Source organism: Orcinus orca, chromosome 6 (assembly GCF_937001465.1).
Source record: "Orcinus orca chromosome 6, mOrcOrc1.1, whole genome shotgun sequence".
NCBI classification, from domain to species: Eukaryota; Metazoa; Chordata; class Mammalia; order Artiodactyla; family Delphinidae; genus Orcinus; species Orcinus orca.
In genome coordinates, this window is record NC_064564.1 from 109,899,287 (window position 1) to 109,919,608 (window position 20,322).

At 56.4% G+C, this 20,322-nt stretch overlaps 1 protein-coding gene across 3 annotated transcripts in view; it reads left to right on the forward strand.

Annotated features, from left to right (window-relative positions):
• NEK6 (NIMA related kinase 6) overlaps positions 1-20,322 on the forward strand; it is an 84,369-nt gene that overhangs the window by 58,959 nt on the left and 5,088 nt on the right. For all 3 annotated transcript variants that reach the window (XM_004269239.4, XM_049711441.1, XM_033427220.2), the window contains exons 6-8: positions 1,918-2,026; positions 3,074-3,181; positions 13,912-14,006. In XM_004269239.4, coding sequence (XP_004269287.1) covers positions 1,918-2,026; positions 3,074-3,181; positions 13,912-14,006 — 312 coding nt within the window. The remainder of the gene's footprint in view (positions 1-1,917; positions 2,027-3,073; positions 3,182-13,911; positions 14,007-20,322) is intronic.

A 20,322-nucleotide genomic window follows, 5' to 3' on the forward strand; every position in this document is an offset into this window, starting at 1 on the left:
TAGCAGCTCGGTTTCTCTGGCCTTTCCCACTCTCTAGCCACCTCTCGATTTTGAGGGGAACAGGGGCCTTGCCAGGGCTCAGTCTGGGGCCATACCAAGGTCTGGCCTGGGAGGCCACTGGCCAGCAGACCCTGAGTCCCTAGGGCCCCCAGCCTCAGGGGCCAAGCAACACCACCAGGGCCATGGTGCCGGCGTTATTTACAGTGGATGGTGAAGCCGGGAGCTGCTGCCACCCCAGAACCCACCAGAGACTCTGCACATTCCTGCTAAATGTCACGCACACCAATAGGACGTGACATTTAGAAAGTCACGGCTCACAGCCGTGCACATCCCCACTTAAATGCTCTAATGAGGATAAGCTAACATCATGGCATAAATAACACCCCAGCCCGGCCCACCGCAGAGGTCTGGGGTGGCCCGGGAGGGATGGGGGTCCTGTGCTGGGGGGTCTGTGCCAGGAGCCTGGGGCAGATCACATATGAGGCCTTCTCCGAGAATGGAGCCTCCTGGGGCTGTAGTGCCAGGCCAGGGGCTCCGCTGTGACTGTCCCAATGTTGGAGGGGCCCACATCCAATCCCAGCTCTGCAGCCCCTGCTGGGTGACCCTTGGCAAGTGACTGAACCTCTCTGATCTTGATCCTTCATCAGGTGGTTACTGGTGTCCTTAGAAGTGGGTTAAGAACTTGGGTTTCCTGAGTGGAAGGCCTGGGGTTGAGCTGTTGTGACTCTGCCCCTTACTAGCTCCCATGTGGCCCTCAGTTTCCTCATCTGTGAGATGGGTGCAGTCATCCCTGTGTGGGGCCCAGCACAGACACTGCATGTGACATGTGCCTAGCAGAGGTTAGCTCGGGTCCCACCTCCTACCCCATGCCCCATCCCAGGCTGGGAGTGTGTCCTGGGTCCCTGTCTTCCCTGTGCCAGCTCGGCTGCCCTGACAAAGGGGCCAAGGCTTCTCCCCTGGCTGCTTTGGAAAAAGATGGTTGCTCTGAAGGGCACAAAAACCTGGGTCCAAGGTACCAGCGTGTGAGTCATGCCCCCCGACCCGCACAGGCCTGGCTCACAGGAGATCCCCAGAGGGATGCTGATCTGAACAGTGGACGAGGGCACGTTCCCAATTCACTTCTTCCAGGTCCTTTGGTTACTTACAGCTCCCTCCGTGCAGCCCGGGTGGCTTTCGGTTTTTTGGTTTGTTTTTTTTCTGGAGCATTATGTGTGATTTTCCAGGCAACAAAGTAGGTTTTGCCTGTCGAAGCTGAGGGGGTGCATTTGAGAATGTCAAGCCCGCTTCCTTGAGGTTCTCGCCATGCTTGTTAATGGTTATGTGTGCTGGGGTTCGCTGGCTCCGAGGAGGGGAGCTGTGATTGAACCACCAAGCGTGTCTTGGGTGTCCCCATCCTGGGCCAGAGCAGGGCCAGGGCAGAGAGTCCACACCAGTCACTCCTGCAAGGAACTCCCTGTCGGGCAGTGGGAGGACATGGGTGCGTGTCCAGGAGATTCCAGGGAAAGGGTGATTGAGAGTAGCCTTCAAAATGTGGTCCGGGGGGACTTCCCTGGTGGTCCAGTGGATAAGACTCTGCATCCCAATGCAGGGGGCTCAGGTTCAATCCTTGGTCAGGAAACTAGATCCCATATGCATGCCGCCACGAAGATTCTGCGTGCCACAACTGAGACCCGGCACAGCGTAAATAAATAATATTTTTTTAAAAAAAAGAAAACCATGTGGTCCAGGCATTCCTTCAGCAAAGCCGTCCAGGACATCCGCTTTGGGTAAGGTCTGCCCTGCCCTTAGGGAGCCTGATGCTGGTGCTGGCGGCGGACAGATGACCGCTGGGGATAGGACGGGGCCAGTACCCTATAGCTGCCCTTCCTCTCGGCCCATCACCCAGGCCTGCCCATGTGTCTGTCTCCCCCACTGCAGTATTTCAAGAAGCAGAAGCGGCTCATTCCCGAGAGGACGGTGTGGAAGTACTTTGTGCAGCTGTGCAGCGCCGTGGAACACATGCACTCCCGCCGGGTGATGCACCGAGGTGCGTGCTGGCCCGCCGGGGCCTCGGGGCCCAGAGCCAGCAGGGAGGCTGGACCCCAGGGCGCAGCTTTCCCCTCGGCTCCGGGCTTCTTAAGGGACAGCCATGTGGAAGTTGGACCACTTTGTATTCCCCATCCCGTGGGTGTCCAGCATCTCGCCTGTCCTTATGGGGTCAGAGAGTGGGCGTGTGAGGCCCCAGGCTCGAATGTACACCCGTGCCTCGTGGCTCTTGCCCCTGTCAGGGGCCCCCCATGGTGGGAGCACCAAATACCATGTAGTTACATGGACCCCAAGGACAGGGACCATGCTCGGCACATACTCTCCAGCCCCCAACACCAGCCTGGAGCCAGCACAGAGGGGGCTGCAGCAAGGGTTGGGGGGAGAGACTGGGAGAGAGGTGACCGGTTCATGGCCAGTTCCAGTACTGCCACCAGCTCTGCCTGGGAGGGCAAGGAAAGCATCCTGGAAAAGGGAACTTTAATATGGGCTTTGAAGTCTTAGTAGGAGTTGGCTGGGCAGAGGAGGTAAGTGTTTTTGAAAGTTGACATCATTCTGAACTGTGAGGAAGGAGCCTGCTGGAAGGAGTCACATAGATGACTTCACTGATTCGTCCCTACATTCATTCCACCTGCATTTATCAGTGTCTGCCGTATGCGAGGCATTGCCCTAGTCACTGGGGAACAGCACAGGTTACCTCCCTGAGCGCCTCCTTCATCTGTTACACAAATTTTCTCAGAGTGCCTGCTCTAGCTGTAAAAGAGGAAACGAGCACAAAAATCCCTACCCTCCTAGACCTCACAGCAGCCCTGTGATGTAGTGAAGTTAGACCCATTTCACAGATGAGGAAACTGAGGCTACGTTTCTCAAGGTCCACAGCTGGGCAGAGGCAGGGCTGGGGCCTCGCCCTGAGGGAGCAGGACTGGAGGCTCAGCCCCCATCACCTGAAGGGCCCTCCCCTCCACCCACCCCCAGGCCGCCTCCTCCGTCCTGCCCCTCCCCAGCCATCCCCACCTCTGATCCCACACCAACCCCTGTCCTTCCCCTGCAGACATCAAGCCTGCCAACGTGTTCATCACAGCCACGGGCATCGTGAAGCTTGGTGACCTCGGCCTGGGCCGCTTCTTCAGCTCCGAGACCACCGCGGCCCACTCCCTAGGTAAGGGGCCTGTCCGCGCCCAACCCCCCGCAGGGTCCTGGATGACATGGGAAGATGCGGACCCTGTCCCCATGGTGCCTTTGGTTGGTTAGCGCAGCAAAATGCCTTGTTGAACCCCAGACATTCTTCTTCAGAACAGTGACCAGAGGGGAGTAAACCAAGGCCCCGAGGAGCCCAGGATGGGGCTCCCCTGCATCCTCACGTGCTCACGCTCTAGGGGGTGGGGAGATGTGGCTCTGTGGTCGCACTGGCAGCCACTCCGTCTTTCTCGTTGCCGCGTGGTATCCCATCGTGTGTGAGTGTGTGCGTCTGGTTGTTTTGAAACCCTCGTCCCCATCTGACCCCGGAGGACCCCTGGCCCGGCCTCCTTAGCAGCTGGTGCGTCGTGGTTCTTGTGTTAGGTCAGAATGAAAGGATGTTCAAGGACCTGCCAACCCGGGAGTTCTCAACACTTCATTCACCTACGCGGGCTGTTCCTCCTGCTGGGGGACGTTCGAGCTGTTCCCGTTTTGGGCTTTTAAATAGGCAGTTTCAAAGCTGTGGGGACCAAGTGCTCACCCGGTAGAGGTGACTTTCTAGCTGAGCTGTGGGGAGTGAATAGGAGCTGGCAGGGCATGGGGGAAGGGATGAGGTGATCAGGGTCGAGGGACCTTGGGTGGCAAGGAAGGTGGGCGGGGCCTTGAATGCTAAGCTCAGTGGGTAGGCACCACCCCAGGAGTGCCGGAGCGCTGAGGGCCAGGCGCCGGTGGAGACTTGGAGGTCACGTGTGTGTTTTGGGTAACGTTAAGCACTGCCCAGCTTCGGAATCCGGATACGTGAGTGAATGCAAAACTTGGACCCATGAAGAATTTTACGTTTAATTAGAATGACATTTAATTAGAAACCAGCAAAGTCCCCAGTGGAACACAGAAGTAGGGTCCCCTATGTGCTATGACCAGGGCCATGGGGGAACGTTTCATGATGGGGAGGGGTGTAGGGGCACCTCCCCTTTCCCTGAGCAATTCCTGGCTCTTTGGGGTGGCGTTTGAGGGGATGGTGCCTGAGGCTCACCTCCCCGTGCGCTGCCGCGTCCACAGGCCTGGCCCCTTGAAAACCACTCTGTTCTGCACTCATCTGCCCCGCACTCCACGGCCCAGCCAGTACATCTCGTGTCTCCCTGTCCCCGAGAGCCTGCGGCATGCCGGGAGACACACAGCGTCTTCTGGTGATGGCGGAGGTGCTTTCTGGAAGACACACTTTCCTGGTGGAAACTGTCACTGTTCATACAGGTCCTGATGGCTGGAGGCTCTCAGGGTGTAGCACACAATCTGGAGAAACATGCTAACTCAGAGATCAGCAGCTCCCAGCTGGGAACGTGTGTGTGTGTGTGTGTGTGTGTGTGTGTGTGTGTGTGTGTGTGTGTGTGAGAGAGAGAGAGAGAGAGAGAGAGAGAGAGAGAGAGAGAGAGAGGGAGAGAGAGAGAGTGAGTCTGAGAGTGTGTGTGTCGTTTTGAAACCCTCGTCCCCACCTGACCCCGGAGGACCCCTGGCCCGGCCTCCTTAGCAGCTGGCGTGTCATGGCTCTTCCGTTAGGTCAGAATGAAAGGATGTTCAAGGACCCGCCAACCCGTGAGTTCGTGACACTTCATTCATGCCTCAAACAGATGTGAGGGTCTGTGGGATCCTTCCTTTGTGCTGACGAGGAATCTAAAACCCAAGGAACTTGAGTGATTCTTCTGAGTCGTGTGGCAGCAGAGCCAGGACCCAAATGCAGGCCTCCCGGTGCAGGGCCCATGCTTCTTCCAGGGGACCAGGCTCAGGGGTCCTGGAAGGATCTCCCTCGGGAACTCAGCCACCAACCCCCCGTTCCTGGGAGGAAACTGTCTTTCCCGCTCCCCTCAGACCCTTCTCTTTGGGAAAATCAGTGTGTCTTGTCAGTTTGGGACCGTTTACCCCTCTGGTTTAAGAGCTTCAAAAAGGCCAGAAATTCAGGGGGAACCGTCAAAGAGCAGAGTTAAAGCCACTGTCTCCCGTCCCCTGTCAGTCAGGCCCCAGCCCTCCTCCGTCCCGCTGGGGAAGAGACTGCGGCACTCGTCAGAGCTGGTTAAGATCACATCATTAGGAACGGGCAGAAATTCGGGTTCGTCCGACAGTGTGAGTTTATTGACTTGGACTGGTGCACTTATTATATTAATGAGAAGGAATTGGAACTTGGGAAAAGGCCACCCGGGTAAGCCTGGCTCTTCCCGAGGCCTCTGAGTGGCTGACGGGCTGCGTGGTGGGTGGAAGGAGCCCTCCTGGGGCCGTTTGCCCACCGAGCTGAGAAGCATGGGCTCGGCATGGCCCTGCTGCGAGAACCGAGAACTGAGGGCCAGGCCCCATGACGGCATCAGTGCAGAGCCAAAGCCCAGGGCCTGAGGTCTCCAAGACACAGGAGAAAGAGCCCCTTTCCATAGCGAGGTTCTGCACACAGCTAAGTCTTGTGCACACGTTTGGTGGCACAGGAGATTGAACTAATTGCAGTTGCGTCGTGACGCGGGAAGGACTTGGGGGGCGGAGTCTCCTCCACACCCTGTGCGTGGGTAGGAATTATGCATCCATTGCATCTCTGCGCACCTACTATGTGGGGATGCCCTGGTGGCAGCCACGTTGCCCCGGCAGCCACGTTGCCCCGGAGGCTGCTGACCCACGTCAGGGCTTATGCACATCCCATCTCCTCCTGCCTCCTCCTCCCCCAGCCCCCTCCCCGCCTCCGTATTTGCTAACACGAGGCTGGCATGAAAGGGCATTAGTCATGCCATGGCCGGGCTGACAGGTGCGGTACCCAGCGGTGGCAGAGCGGCTGCTTCGGTGTCAGGAATAGGAGCCGTAATTAGAGCGCAGAACAGAATGAGCGTCAGACGAATTACCAGGCAGCAGACCATATTTGTCAGGAAGGATTGCATACATAAAAATTAAGTGACAGTACATGCCGGCATAATGAAAGAAAAATGAAAGATTTGCCTACACACAGCTCACAAGCTACAAGCAAGAGTCTCGCTCCAAGCAACGGCAGCAGCTGCAAGACAAATTGTGGGGCTGGGAGAGCAAGGCCCTTCCCACTCCGCAGAGGAGACAGGGCAGCCTCGGGCTGGGATCAGGGGTGGGAGGTAAGGCAGGCTCACACCCAGGCCGGTGCAGGGCTCCACACTGCCTCTCGGGGGGATGGGGGAACAGGTCCAGTTGGGGGCAACCCCTGTCAGGTACCTGCGGTCAGGCCATGCTGGCTTTCCCAGACCGCTGAGCCCCGGCATGGCCGTGGGGCATAAATCCCTCCTTCTCGCGTTCCCGAGCCGAACGCCCTGGCCCTGGGCTGGGCCTGAGACATGAGGTTATGGGGACATGAGAGGATGCAGCCTTCTCTGCTCTCAGGGGGCCCCCAGACTGGTGGGGAGACCGACAGTCCCAGGGTGGTGTTGAGTGAGGGCAGGCAGAACCGTCTCCTGCAGGCCCACTGTGTGCAGGCACAGTGCTGGGCTCCATGACTCAGCTGTGCATGAGGAGCCCAGGGTCCACTAGGGGCCTGGAGCTGCCTCACCCCATCCCAAGGCTGCTCTTTACTTCCGTTTTCTATAATCACTGAATTCGCCAAGGAGGTGGGTTAACAAAGAAGACAAGGCTTAAAGGATGTTTGAAAAACATGTTGCTTCTTAAAACGTTATCCCCATAAGGCTTATACCTTCATTTGACAGATGACGGAACTGAGGCTCAGAGAGGTGCTACCACATCCCTGTGGTCCCTGGGCAGGCAGGGACTGGAGCCCTTGGGGGGTCAGCAGCTCTCCACAGCACCAGCCGGGAAGTGGGCTTGGGGCCCAGTGAGCTCTCTGGGTGGGGAACACTGACAGCGCCCTGCGGGGAAGCCCACCCAGCCTCATAGCTGTGGGCCGTGTGGGACCTGGGGCTTGTCCTGGGCCACAGGGAAGGAGGACTGAGCCTCTCCTGTCATGACAGCGCCCCCGTGAGTGTGCCCACGGCCAGGCGCCCCGAGGGCCCCATCAGTGTGGGCTCAGAGCGTCATGCAGATGTGTCCCTGGTGGCAGCCCAGGACACCTGGGAACAACTGGCCCAGAAAACCTGCTTCAGCAGGTGGAGCCCAGGTTCTAAGCGTTGACACCTGGCGGGGGGGAGATCACCTGTGGCTGGTGAGTGGCTCCTGGCTTGTCTGCCACATCCCTGGCATTTTCAGGGACACAAACCGTTAGAACAAGATGAGCTGGTGGCAGGGAGGGAAGGGAAGGGCTCAAGGGGACGGCCAGTGAGGAATCGACCCGGGCCTAGGATGCAAACCCCAGCTTGTTCATTCACTCACTCAGAGGTTTGGGCCACTCACCCGGGGGGCCCCTGCCCGCTGGAGCTTACAGCCTGCGGGGGAAGCACTGTTCTAATAACCATGTCCCAGGTGGTGTCTTGTTTAGTGCTCCAGCCGCCCTGGGGGTGGGAATCATCACAGCTGGTTACCAGGGGAGGAATTCCAGGTGCAGTGAGGCGAGCACCTTTGTGATGCCAGGTGGGTGGTGCTCCAGCCAGAGCCACGTGGCGGGCAAGGCATGGCCACGCCAGGGTTTCCATCCGAGGCTCCCTGAGCCACCTTGGATGAGCCCCTGATACCTGGAAAACACAGGGTCCTGCGTAGAAGCGCAGAATCGTGCTACCTGACTCTCATATCTGTTAGAGATGTTCCATGTGGGAACTAAAAATAGGCAGATACAACAGTCTGGAATCAAGTCAACACTGATAAAAGTGCAGTGTTTTCTCAACATCGCTGCTTCTCCAGAGGGCCCAGTGTAGCCTGGCATGGGGTCAGCTGGTAATTAATTTAAGAACTTGATAACAAGTGGTGGCACAGGTGAGCCTGTAGGGATGTGCGTGTGCGTGTGCGTGTACGTGTGTCTGTTGCTGCCCAGAGATCCAGCGTTGCGGGGAGTGGGGAGAGTTTGGAGTTTGGAGTCGAATGCCAGGCTGAGGACCCGGCTTTTCTCTCTTGAGGGATGAGCCAGTCGGCCTTAGGGGCAAGGACACGGCCCCTGCCTTGGGGTGTAGGACGGGTGGGAAGGGGCAGGACAGCGGGGGGCTAAGCCACCAGTCGTCCGGGTGAGGCGGAGCTGCTAGGGCAGCGGCCAGCCCCCTCAGGATGTGAGGCCTAATTGATCTTGGGAGCAGCGGGGAGGGAGTTTCATAGGCCGGGGTCTCGTGCAGCACAGAGGAGGAATCTGGTCCTCACCTGCTCCTTTGTTCTGCCCACTTGGCCACCCCCAGCCCTCCTTTCCTCAGTCCACTCCCCTCACTGCCCCCCAGCTCCACCCCCCGGGGTCTGTGGTAGCAGCAGAGCCTTCCCAGAGCCCTTCTGCCTGCATGTCTGTGTGCCAGGAGGTTGAACTATCCCCCTTTTCCAGAGAGGGAGACCGAGGCTCTGAAGTGTGGCAGAGAGGACCCCGAGGACCATGAGTTCACCCCGTGTTCCACGATGGGGAGACGAGGCTGAGACAGCCGTTCAGTTCTCTGCTCACCAGTGGTTGCAGTGGGTTCAGACCTGGCTGGGGTGCAGCTCCTTTGCCGTCAGGATGGTGCCCAGGCCTCGCGGCCCGCCCAGCGGATGCGTGTCAGCACCCACACCCCGTTTCCCAGCCATTTTCAAAACCACCATTCGGGGAAGAAGTGCAGCCCACAGATGCAGCCTCCCCTTCATGTGAAATCTTTGCCTTTTTCATATCTAATGAACATGTTTCAAACACCGTGAGCATTTCAAAACACGGCAGAGTTTGTTTTGACAGGAGTGGCGCATCTTGGGAAGCGGGGCCCTTTAATCAGCCTCTGCTTTGAGGTCCCGCGTTCTCCTCTGATATCTGCCCGGTTTGAAATCTGGGAGTTCCAGGTGAAGACGCGGGGAAGGTCAGGGTTTGTTAGGCTCCTCTTTCATATGCAGAGCTCCATCCCCGGAGGGGAGGCTGGGGGCGGGGCTGGGAGCCTGCAGGTCTGACGGGGAGATGCTGGAAGGGGATTTGAGACCCTGGCTGTGTTCGCTCTGCGTCTGAGCATCTCCGTGGGACTGTGCTGCTGCTTTGCCGGCTGGAAGGGCCCACAGGGGCACCCCCCACCCCACCCCTGGGCAGGACAGGGAGCCGGACCTTCAGGGCCACTGTCTGTGGAGGCTCCTCCCCGTGCCAGCTTCTACCTCTCTTCCCCAGAATCACCGCTCCCCCGGGGTTCAGGGTCACATCCTCCAGGGCCCGCTGCAAGCTTGGAACTTCTTTGAAGTCTCTCATTTTTATCTTTAAAACTCACGCAGGTTGTGCATTATCCTTTATAATGTTTGAGCACTTCCTGTTGGTATAAAAATCGGGTTTTACAGGCTTATTCCCGGGGAAAGCTGGCAAAACAGGACGAGGTGCTGTGTTCGCCCCCTGCAGCTTTGCATGCCTCTAGCACAAGTTGAGAACCCCTCTGATGAGGCAGAGCACAGATGGGGGGGGGGGGCGGGCAGCCCCTCCCCTGGGGTCAGGGGACAAGAGAAGCTGCCCAGAGGCAGGAACATGAGGACCCAGCGGCTGGCCAAACTTCCCTCCGTTAATGCTTCATGAATTCATTTGTTCCACGATGTTTCTGCGCATCTGAAAGGAGGGCAGGTCTGGGAGGCTTTGCACAGCCCCTCTCAGGTTGTAACACGTATCAGACACTCTGGGAGCTTGTGGGAGATGCAGGTGTCCAAGTTGCAGCCCTGGAGGTTCTGGTTCCACAGGCCTGGGGTTGGGCTGGGGGTTCAGGTTTTTGACAACTTCTTCCAGGTGGTTTGGCTGCAGCCACTGATCGGTCCAGTCTTTCCTTGCGCAGCTGGCTCCTTCTGGACACTTGCTGGGCCAGGCAACTCACCACCTCCTGATGGACCCACTCCTGGGAGGGCCCAGCACAGCGTCAAGGCACAGTTAACATTGAATACAGATGGGTGGGTGGATGGATGGATGGACAGACAGATGGATTGATGATGGATAGATGGATGGATGAATGGATGGATGGATGGATGGATGGAATGGCGTATGCAGCAGTGGCATCTTTGAAGAGAGTACAAATCACATTTGGGCGTTTGCCTTTCCCCCCTTAACACCAGTGGAAACTGGGGTACAAGCAGAAGGAGCAATGAAGAGGTAGAATGTTGGGGTGGAGAGTGGAGGGAAGGGGTGGTGAAGCCCCCAACCTTTCTCTCCCTGGTGCCCCCAGGCTTTTACCCCAAGCAGGGCTGAGGCAGGGATCTGGAGGCCCAGCAGAGGGACAGGGGAACAAACCAAATGTCCAGACCTCACCAAGCAGCTAGCTTTCTGTGGCCAGGGGAGGGGGCAGTTTAACTTGACCTTGAGGAACTCACCGGGAGGCAGAGGCACAGAGGTGAACTGGAGGGCAGGCCGGGGTTGGAGCAGGGGGAACAGCTGCTCAGAGACTTCATTTTTGGATGGGCCTGGCCAAGGCAGCCCTAGACCAAAGCCTGGCCACTCATCTAGAATGAGCAGAGGATAAGACTGAGGGTGGTGAGAGGTGTCAGGGCCAGCCCACACTCCCAACCTGGCCAGGTCGGGGACAAGGGTTGGCCAGGGGTCTTAAGGATGTGGTGCAGCCAGACGGTGGGCACTGCTGTCCCTCACTGAGGACAGGGCCTCTGACCTCTGCCCCCCCCCGCTGTCTCTGCACCCCATCAGCCCCCTGTGGTTGTTCTCTGCAGGAGATTGTTCTCACCTCATAGGCACGTGCCCCCACAGCACCCTGAGTGCTAGAAACACTTATAGTTTGGTCTGAGGTTCCCGCTGTTAAGTGAGAACTGTTTGGATTTCATCCTGTGGTTTGGCTATGACAAGTCATCCATTTCACACTTGCCCGTTCATTTTCATTTTGCTCCCTTGTGGCTGAAATATACAAGGGGTTGCTACTGGAAGCCGCAGTTTGCTTATAGAATCCCACATGGGTTCATGTGTTGACTGACAGCTCTTTCTGCTGAATAGCAATTAGCCCCCTGATTTCAGCCATTAAGTATGCATATAGGATGACACAGTTCGCAAAACATGTATTTAAGTGATGTCTGCTCTCCTGGGATTATTGCCATCAAAGGATGCTTGGTACCCTGATAAAGCACTAATCAGGTAGTCCCTCTTGGGCAGACGTCAGTTAAGTAAATAGTGTGTTAGACTACAAGAAAAAAAGTGTTAACCCTGCTACATACTATCTGATAACATGCAGATGGGTTCATTGATTCAGTGAGTATATGCTTAGAAGGTGCCTGCTATGACCCAGCCCTGGGCAGGGCACTGGGACACTTTGGTAACAAGGTCCTGCCGCCAGCGTGCTCATGCCAGGAGCGTGGGTTTCCGACACTGTTCACAGCCTCTACAAGTCAGGCATGATAGAATTTCTCACCCGTCTCCAATGAGATGAGAAAAGCAAGATGATAAAGTTTTCAAACAGCTAAACTTTTTCAATGTGAAGTACTGTCCTTGATCTTGAGATGGAGTCTGTATTTGGGTTGGCCAAAAAGTTCGTTTGGGTTTTCTGTTAAGATCTTATGGAAAAACCCAAACAAACTTTTTGGCCAACCCAAATACTTGTTCTAGTGTTAAACTGAATAGTAGTGACACGAAATGGTAGTTGGGATTTTGTGTTTTATTTAAACACCTTTACTTGGCAAACATAAGTTGCTCTGAAACATCTTTGGCCCATGACAGCCTGAAGTCTGGGCCCCTGGTTTGGGGCACCCGTCACTTTCCTAGTCTAGCTCATCAAAAGGCCTCTTCCCCTCCCAGGGTCCCCTGTGTTCCCACATGTGGTGCTGGACATCCCTCCTTCCTAGGGTCATCAGCCCACATCTCAGCCTCAGCCTCTGCCACACTGGACTCCAGCTCCCTTCACAGACTCTGGCCAAAACAGCAGCAGCCACTGTCACATTCACATGGTGACTCCAGGCCAGTGAAAATGTCCTCTGTGTAGCAACCTTTAAAATCTGGTCCTAAAGCCTCCAGAACAGTCATCCTCCAAATGGACTGATATCAGAATCTCAGGTTACAAATCTGTGGTTACAAATCCAGATTCCTGGGCCCCTCCTCGGCCATGCCAATTCAGCCCCTCTGCTGCAGCTTGCACGCCTCTGGTGATGGGGAGCTCACCACCTGTCAGGAAATCCTCCCATCTTTGCCCAGCTCCAGATATTCAAGTGTGACTCCTCTGCTTTTTAATTAAGACATGATATGCATACAGTAAAGCTCTCTTAAGCCCTTTCCTGATCACTTCCCCCATAAAGTAATTTTTCCTGTTTTTGATAAAAATGGAATCAAATAGTGGGTGCTCTTTTGTGCCTGGCTACTTTCCCTCAACATTGCGTCTGTGCAGTTGATCCATTTTGTGGCGCATACCTGAGATTTGCTCTTGTTCGTTGCTGTTTAGTATTCCATTGTGTGAATAGACCACATTATCAGTTTACCTCTTCTACTGGTGATTACCATTTGTTTCCAGTTTCCGGCTATTATGAATAAAGCCACTCTGCACGTTCTTGATCATGTCTCTTGATGGACAGAGCACTCATTTCTCTTGGGCGTGTACCTAGGAGTGGAATTGCTGGGTTATAGTGTAGGCAGTGTTCAGCTGTAGTAGATGCTGCCAAAGTGATCGTGCCACTTTATGGCCCCGTCAGCAATGCATGAGGGTTCCAGTTGCTCCGCACATCACCACCTTGGTTTATCTCAGTCTTTTTAACTTTAACCATTCAGGTGGGTAGGTGGTAGGTGGTACCTCACTGTGCTATTAATTTGCATTGCCCTGATGAGTAATGAGAAACACAATATCGTTTCATGTGCTTATTGGCCACTTGGATATTCTCCTTTGTGAAATACCCCTTCAAGTCTTTTGCTAATTTGAGGGAGGGGGATGTTTGTCTTTTGTATATTGATTTATAGAAGTTTTAAAATATATTCTGTATATGAGGCCATTGTTGGGTATATGTTTTCAGACGACTTTCTCCCACTCTGTGGCTTGCCTTTTAACTCTCTGAATGGGTTTTTGGTGAACTGAAGTTCCTAATTTTAATGAAGTCCAGTTAATCAATCTTTTCTTTAATGGTTAGTATCTTTTCTATTCTGGCTAAGAAATCTCAGGCAACCCCAAGTCTGGACATGCTGATTGGTGCTAGTAGCCAAGGGTGGTGGCTAAGAGTTCAGTTTCTGGAGCCTGAAGATCTATGTTTGAACCTCAGTCCTGCCACTATTCGGAGCCTCGGTTTCCCCATCTGTAAGATGGGCTAACACACACACCGTGGTTGGTCCACATTCACAGTGGTTGTTTTCACTGTTGAGAGCCTTATCTGGACTCTTCTGGGATTCAAACAGTCACCTTAGAGGATATTTTGGTCCGTTGCTTCCCAGAGCCTGGCCACTGTGTCCCACTCCCCCCGGGCAGTTGGCAGAAACACCAGTCTTGAGCCACTCAGCCCCCAGACTGATTGTCAGGTCTGGGTGGGTCCCTATCTCCAGGGGCTTTTAGGGCCCTGCCAGCGTGGGAACTTCCAGTCTGTCCCAGCCCTCTCATTTGACAGAGGAGGGGACAGGAAGAGAGGGCGAGGGGGCTGCCCAGGATCCTGGTGAGGCTGAGGCCAGGCCTCTCCCCAGCCCTCACCCTCCCCACCTCTCCCTCCTGTGCTGCCCCTGCACAGAGGATAAGCACCTATCCATTTGCTGTGTTTCAGTGGGGACACCATACTACATGTCACCGGAGAGGATCCATGAGAACGGCTACAACTTCAAGTCTGACATCTGGTCTCTGGGCTGTTTGCTGTACGAGGTGAGTGTCTGGCCTGCAGCTCAGTGGCATTTGGTGGGGCGTGCATGGTGGGCACCCAGCTGAGGCAGGCCTGGTACCATCTGGGTCCTGTCCTTCACCCCTCGGTCGAACGTCTGCCTGATTAGCAGCGTCAGGCTGGAAGAGGTTAGAGGGGTGGTCACTTGCAGGCTAGGTGCCACTCCCCCTTGGGATGCTCAGATCTGGGAAGGGAGATGAACTAGAACCAGACGGAGAGTCCAGTGTCTGCTTGCTGATGGAAGGAGCACAGGCAGGGCGATCTGGCTGCCCCGGTTTCCCTGGTAACCAGGGTGATTCTGTTCACTATTTGGCATTTATCCATGGATCAGGCCCCATGCCTCTGAAACGCTCCCCAATGAGGGGCGGTCACGTTCCTCCAAGCTCAGCAACGTGGGTCTCCCTAGAGACCACCACTGTCTCCCCTGGGCTGGGAGATGGAGCCACCAGATGGCCGTTTCCAGATCTGCTGGCCACCCTGGACGGAGGGACAGGAATATTTCTTAGTCTTGGTAGGCTCAGACATGAGACAACATGAACTCGTAAAGCCCCCATCCATTTTGGCCAGCCACCGGGGACCCTGGATAACCGGGGGTCTAGGGAGCACAAGCCACACTTGGCCACGAAGCTGCTGCAGCTGCCGGTGAGAGGCGGGGAAGCCTGAGCCCTCTAGTATCTCCAAGCTGGCGGCCACACCCTCCCACCGCCCTGGCCCTGGCCCTGGCCCATCCCGTGCTGGCCGGGATTCCACTGGTCTCCTCATCTGTAAAATGGGAATAGTAGCTGTCCTGCATTGTCATAGGCCAGATGAATGAAATACCAGTTATGAAAGACTTTGAGGACCCCTCTAGGGCTGTGAGACACCAAGCATGGTTTGGGTTTAAAGTTGGAACCTTGATTATTTTTCTGCTCTCCCTGGGGTGGAATTGAGCATCCCTGGAATCTGGCTTGGAACTGATGAGCTGAAGTCTCCTAGGGCAGCGATGCACAGGATAATGTTGCGGGACCACTAGGAGTGTCTTGGAGTTGCAGAGACTGACTTCTTTGCTTCCTTGGGAGTATCGATGGTGGGAATTGACCTCATGGCCCGTGGGTATAAACTTCGGGACTCAGCTGCCCACTGCTGATGCACAGGGACCGGGGCAGCTATGCGGTCGGGGTCTCTTGGCACTGGGATTCCCTGCTCCCTGCATTACAGACGGAGACCATGAAATCAAAACTCTGATCCCTCTGCAAGGTTTACACTTCACAACATCTTTCTTTGTAAGCCAGTGGCCTCCTATTAATAGCAGACATTTCATTTTAAAAGAGTGGCCTTGTGGGTAAAGATGAAGCCAATTGGAGATGTGGCCCTTGTGGCATTTGTACCTGAGCCCCCTTCTTCTGGAGGTCCGTAGTGTGGGCGCTCCACAGAGTCATCTTGAAGGTTTATGGGTGAGTCAGGCCCTGGCAATCAGAGGTGGGGAGCAGACCGTGCTTTCTGGGACTCACAGGGGCGTCTGCTGTAGGAGGACTTCTTTTAATGAGCACCGAACGGGAGCAGCAGCATCCAGGCGGTGCCCCCAGTGGGGCCGCAGTGGATGAGGGTGCAGAGTGGCTTCTGGCCCCTGGGGATGAGGAGGGCAAAGCTGTGAATCCTTCCCTCGTGGGGAGCACGCAGCTCCCATAGCTGTGGTAGTTTGGATGGGAGAGAGGCGGGGCCTGGTGTGGCCCAGACCTCGGTCAGAAGGACCAACCCGAGGTCAGAGCTCAGCACCCGCTCACCCCCTGAAGGCCCTGGAGCTCCAGGAGCTTCAGTTGCCCAAGTGTAATGGGAGTCACACCTGCCTCATGAGGTGTGGACGGCACCTGGCTCAGACGGCCCTCCGGCAGTGCGGGGCAGGTCTTTGCAGCGCTGTTACTGCCCACCTCGCTGCCCAAGAGCCCCCTGAGCTGGTGCCGGCGAGCAGCTGGCCACATTTTCCTTTTCGCTTTGGCCAGCGGGGAGCCAAAGTCCAGCCGTTGTCTGTCCCCTCGGAGACTCGGCTTTGTCCTCCTGCCCTCGTGGATGCTGTCCCTAGTCCAGGGTTCTTTACTCTTCCATTCTGCGTTCAGGATTTCTGTAAGCCACTTCCTCCCTCTGTGAATCGTGTGAGTCTTCAAACGTAGACAAACAGAGACGAGGGTGTGACTGGGCCCTGCTCCTGTGCTCAGGGCTCCCGAGCTGGTGCCACCAGCTCCCTAGAGGCAGACTGCAGTCCTGAGTCCCTGCCCTGGGCGCCTAAACGCACTTCTAAAGAGGCAGCCTCTGTTAGCGGCGCCCCAGCCTGGAGGTGCCGGTTTATTTCATCACTGAGGCTCGCAGCCAGGGAGGGGCGTGTCAGCAGTAGCAAGTCAATGAAATCAGTCAAGTCCTGCGTCTGCGGGGACAGCTGACCTGAACCCAGTGGCCCTGGGCCTCCCACAGAAGAGGGCTGGCGTGGCGGCCCCTCTACGGGCAAAAGGCGGTGGGGGCCCTTCCCCAGGCTGCCACCCCTGAGCCCTGTGGGAAGACAGAACCAGATGTTTTCCCAGCAGACAGGAAGGGCCGTGGTAATTGGGAGGCAACGACCCCCAGACACGACCGGAGCCCCCGCTGCACAGCCTGTGGTGCGTCCTGAGGCCGCCAGCTGTAGATCTGTGACAGGCTCCCCACCTCACCCGCACACCCAGATCACATCCGAGGATTCTGGGCAGAGCCAGGGGAACACACCTGGGCCACGCGGCAGGTGACGGCACAGAGCCAGAGAAAACCTGCCCACAGTGGGGACAGGCCTGCCCTTTCCCACAAGCCCCGGTGCGGGCTGGAAGTCTCAGGAGCCCCCTGGGTTAGGTTCCTACGGCTGCTGTAACAGATTACCGATTGGCTTCATACAACATAAAATTATTCTCTTACGTTCTGGAAGCCAGAAGTCCAAAATCGATTTCAGTGGACTAAAGGCAAGGAAAAGGAAAAGACCACCCACATGCCTTGGCTTGTGGCCTCTTCCTCGTATCACTTAAGTCAACACAGCTCCTTCTCCTGTACTCAAAAATCTCCCTCTGCTCCTTCTTATAAAGATACTGTGATTACACTTAGGGCCCACCTGGATCACCTGGGACACTCCCCCGATCCGGGGATCCTTAATTTCATCACATCTGCCGAATTTATTTTGCCATATAAGGCAACGCACTCGCAGGCTCCAAGGATTAGGACATGAACATCTTTGGGGGCCTTTATTCAGCCCACCACACCCCTTCCACCGGGGCGTCCAGATGTCCACTGAGGACTTCCCGAGGTCACCTTAAGATGCTGATGTTGACCCGTGGCTAGTGAGGAGCCGCCACAAAGCACGATACCTGGCCTGAGCTCCTCAGGGTGGGTGCCAAGTGGGATCTGTCTTGAAGAGGTCAGCATAGGAGAAACGGGCCAGACAGCTCAGCCTCCGGGAGCAGCACTGCCCTGGACACTGTAGTGAATCACAAGAATCACACCAGGCCAGTCCCAGCTTTGCTGTAAGGGAGAAAGCGGGCTCAGAGATGCGGAGAGACCGCCCAGGGTCACACAGCAAGGAAGTGACCTAGATGGGCACTGGTACCCAGGTTGTCAATGCCTGCCCTCCAGTGAGCAGGAGCCAGGAAGGGACCAGTGGTCCTTGTGGAGCCAGGGCCTCTCCCCTTCTCTCCAGCCACCAGGGAAGGCGTGACTGCTGGAGAAAGATGCAGGGCCTCTGCTCAGAGCCCCTTTGAGGGGAAGGCCCGGTTGTGAGGATCCCCCAGCAACTTCAGTGGCCCCTCCAGGAGCTCCCAGCAGGGATGCCCAAGCTCGGCCTGTTGGAAGACCTGGCGCTTTATTTTCATTACCCGGCACACCCCGGGAGGCACTCAGCAGGCTGCCTGGGCTCTGCAGGATTTATTTATTTTTCTATGGGAGCTCAGCTCTGAGCACAGAGCTGAAGGAATCAGGATCCTCAGTGGGGGGCCTTCTTACAGCAGCCTCAGCCTGAGGAGGCTGAGACCAGCAAGAAAGTGGGCCGGGGACAGGTGCAGCCGTGCCTTGTATGGAATCCTGCTTTGGAATTCTGGCTTGAGCCAGAGAATGGTCTGGATTCCCCCTACCTCGTGGGGAAGCAGGGCTGCAGACTGCTTGGCAACTAACCTCTGAGTTCAACCTTCACTCCTGGAAGAGCTCGGGAGATACTGGTGATGAGATGGATGTCCGAGGCCCTGACAGGGCCAGAGTCAAAGGCAGTCGCTGTCCACTGAGTCAGAATCCCCTTCTCCTTCTGACATCGTAAGTCACACACCAGTTTCCCTGAGCCCTCCCGGCGGGGGCAAGTGGCCACACTCTCCCATTTCCCCGGCTATGTGTCATCCCAGTAACGCCAGGCAGGAAAAGTTCTGCATTTGAGGAGCAGCACTGAGAGCCGTGGCTTTGGCAGTTCTAACGAGGCCCCAAACAGCAATTCCTCCTCTGCTTCAACCAGTCAGAGGTGGGTGGTCGCCGGTACGAGGAGATCTCGCCATCCGGGGTAACCGTTCTAATCCCAGTGTCTCAAGCAGCCCCAGAGGTTCCTTCACAGCCCAGTGCTCTGATCTGGGTGGAAGGCCCATGGCCGGCAGCTGGAGGGCAGCAGGCGGGGACGCTGCTTCCGCTAGAATCTGCATTTATGGATGCAGAAGCCACTGGGAGCCAGGGAGGCAGAGGGGGCTCCTCTGGCATAGCTCGCTGCTGACCCTGTTCAGAAAGCTTTTCTGAAACAGTGTGGGGAAGGTGCCAGGAAGGATGGAGAGATTCTCTGAAGGGAACGGCAGATACGGGGCTCATGCCTCGCCATTCTGGGGCTCTTCTGGAGTCCCACACAGCAAGTTTTGTGCAAATCAGATCAGGCTGGCTTGTCGAAAGGATCACCCAGTCCCTCTCCCAGGTCAGACACGTGAAAAACCAGAGCCTGTGTTAGTGGGCCTGACATCCTTTCTACTCTGAACAGACACGCTTTCCAGGAAAATCCATCTTAATCCTCCTGCCATGACTTGAAGGGCACCACACCACCCCGAATGACTGCCCTGGAGCCTCAGCTGCTCTCTACTGTAGCAACAGATGTCCTTTTGAAACTGCCCAATTAACCCTTTGCACCGAGGTCCTCATTTTAATTATTGGAAATACATCACCCAAGTGACGCCATCTTGCATGCTAGATGGTAAAGCCAGTTCAGTCAGGCTGCCTGAGCCCACAGCGGGCAGAGCCTCTGCATACTCATCCTGCCCCGCCGAGTGCCAGGGCCTTCCCGCAGGGATGGGCTTCACCGTCCAGGTGGGTTCCCAGCCCTCCTCAGAGGGGCCCAAGCCCCTGGTCAGGGGGAGGAGACACCCACCTGAAAGCACTCAGTCAGGGCCCAGGCACCTGGCCCCCCCAAGTCTCCAGGCCACACTGCCTCTCCCAAGGGCACTGCCTGGGCTCTGAAGGCCCCTGTGCTCTTCTGGAGGAGAAGCCCTGCTCTTCCTCTTGAGATCACCTGACCTGTTCACAGGGGTGAACAGAGCGTGAGGCAGACCAGGAAACTAAAGCTGGTGGGCTACCACGGGTTCCCCCAGCCCGGAGACAGGGTTCGCCCACCCACCTCCCGGAGCCTGAAGGGGAGTGAGGATTCCTCAGGTGTCCCACAGGCCCCGGCTGTGGGGTCTGTGCCTAGTGGCCCTGGCAGCCCGGCTCCTTGAAGGGAACCAGGGCCAAACGGACAGGCGGGCACATTACCCAACGGCACTTCATTAGCAGGCGTCGTCGGGCCGTCATTTGGAGGCAGGCAACAGTGAGCGGGAGTGACAGGCAGCTTGAATCCCATTGCGGAGATGGCTGGCGGGCGCCATGCTGGGCTGCCTCACGGGCAGCATGGCTCCTGTGTGCCCCTGTTGAAGACACCACCCCCCCCCGTCGTGCTCTGAATGGTGGGGTGGGAAGTCCGGGTAGTTCCCTGACTGGGTGAGAACCCGTTGGGGCCTCCACGGTCCCCCAGCAGAGGGCCTGCTTTCGGGATGGAGCCAGATGTCCACTCAGGTTGTGATGCCTCCTGTGCCAGCCAAGCCTCACCACAGCCCTGCAGGTGGAGCTGCGTCCATTTTAGATGAGGAAACCAGAGGCCAGGCGTGTGCCTGCTCATGGCTGGCCCTCAGGACTCAGCTGCCCCTTCTTTACTGACTTTAGTTTTGTCAGTGAAACGTTTGTCCTGTTTAATTTGCTTATATAACAAGGATTGTGTAAAAACTGCCACTTTCTGTTGAACCCCAGCTTCCTCAGGACACAGGG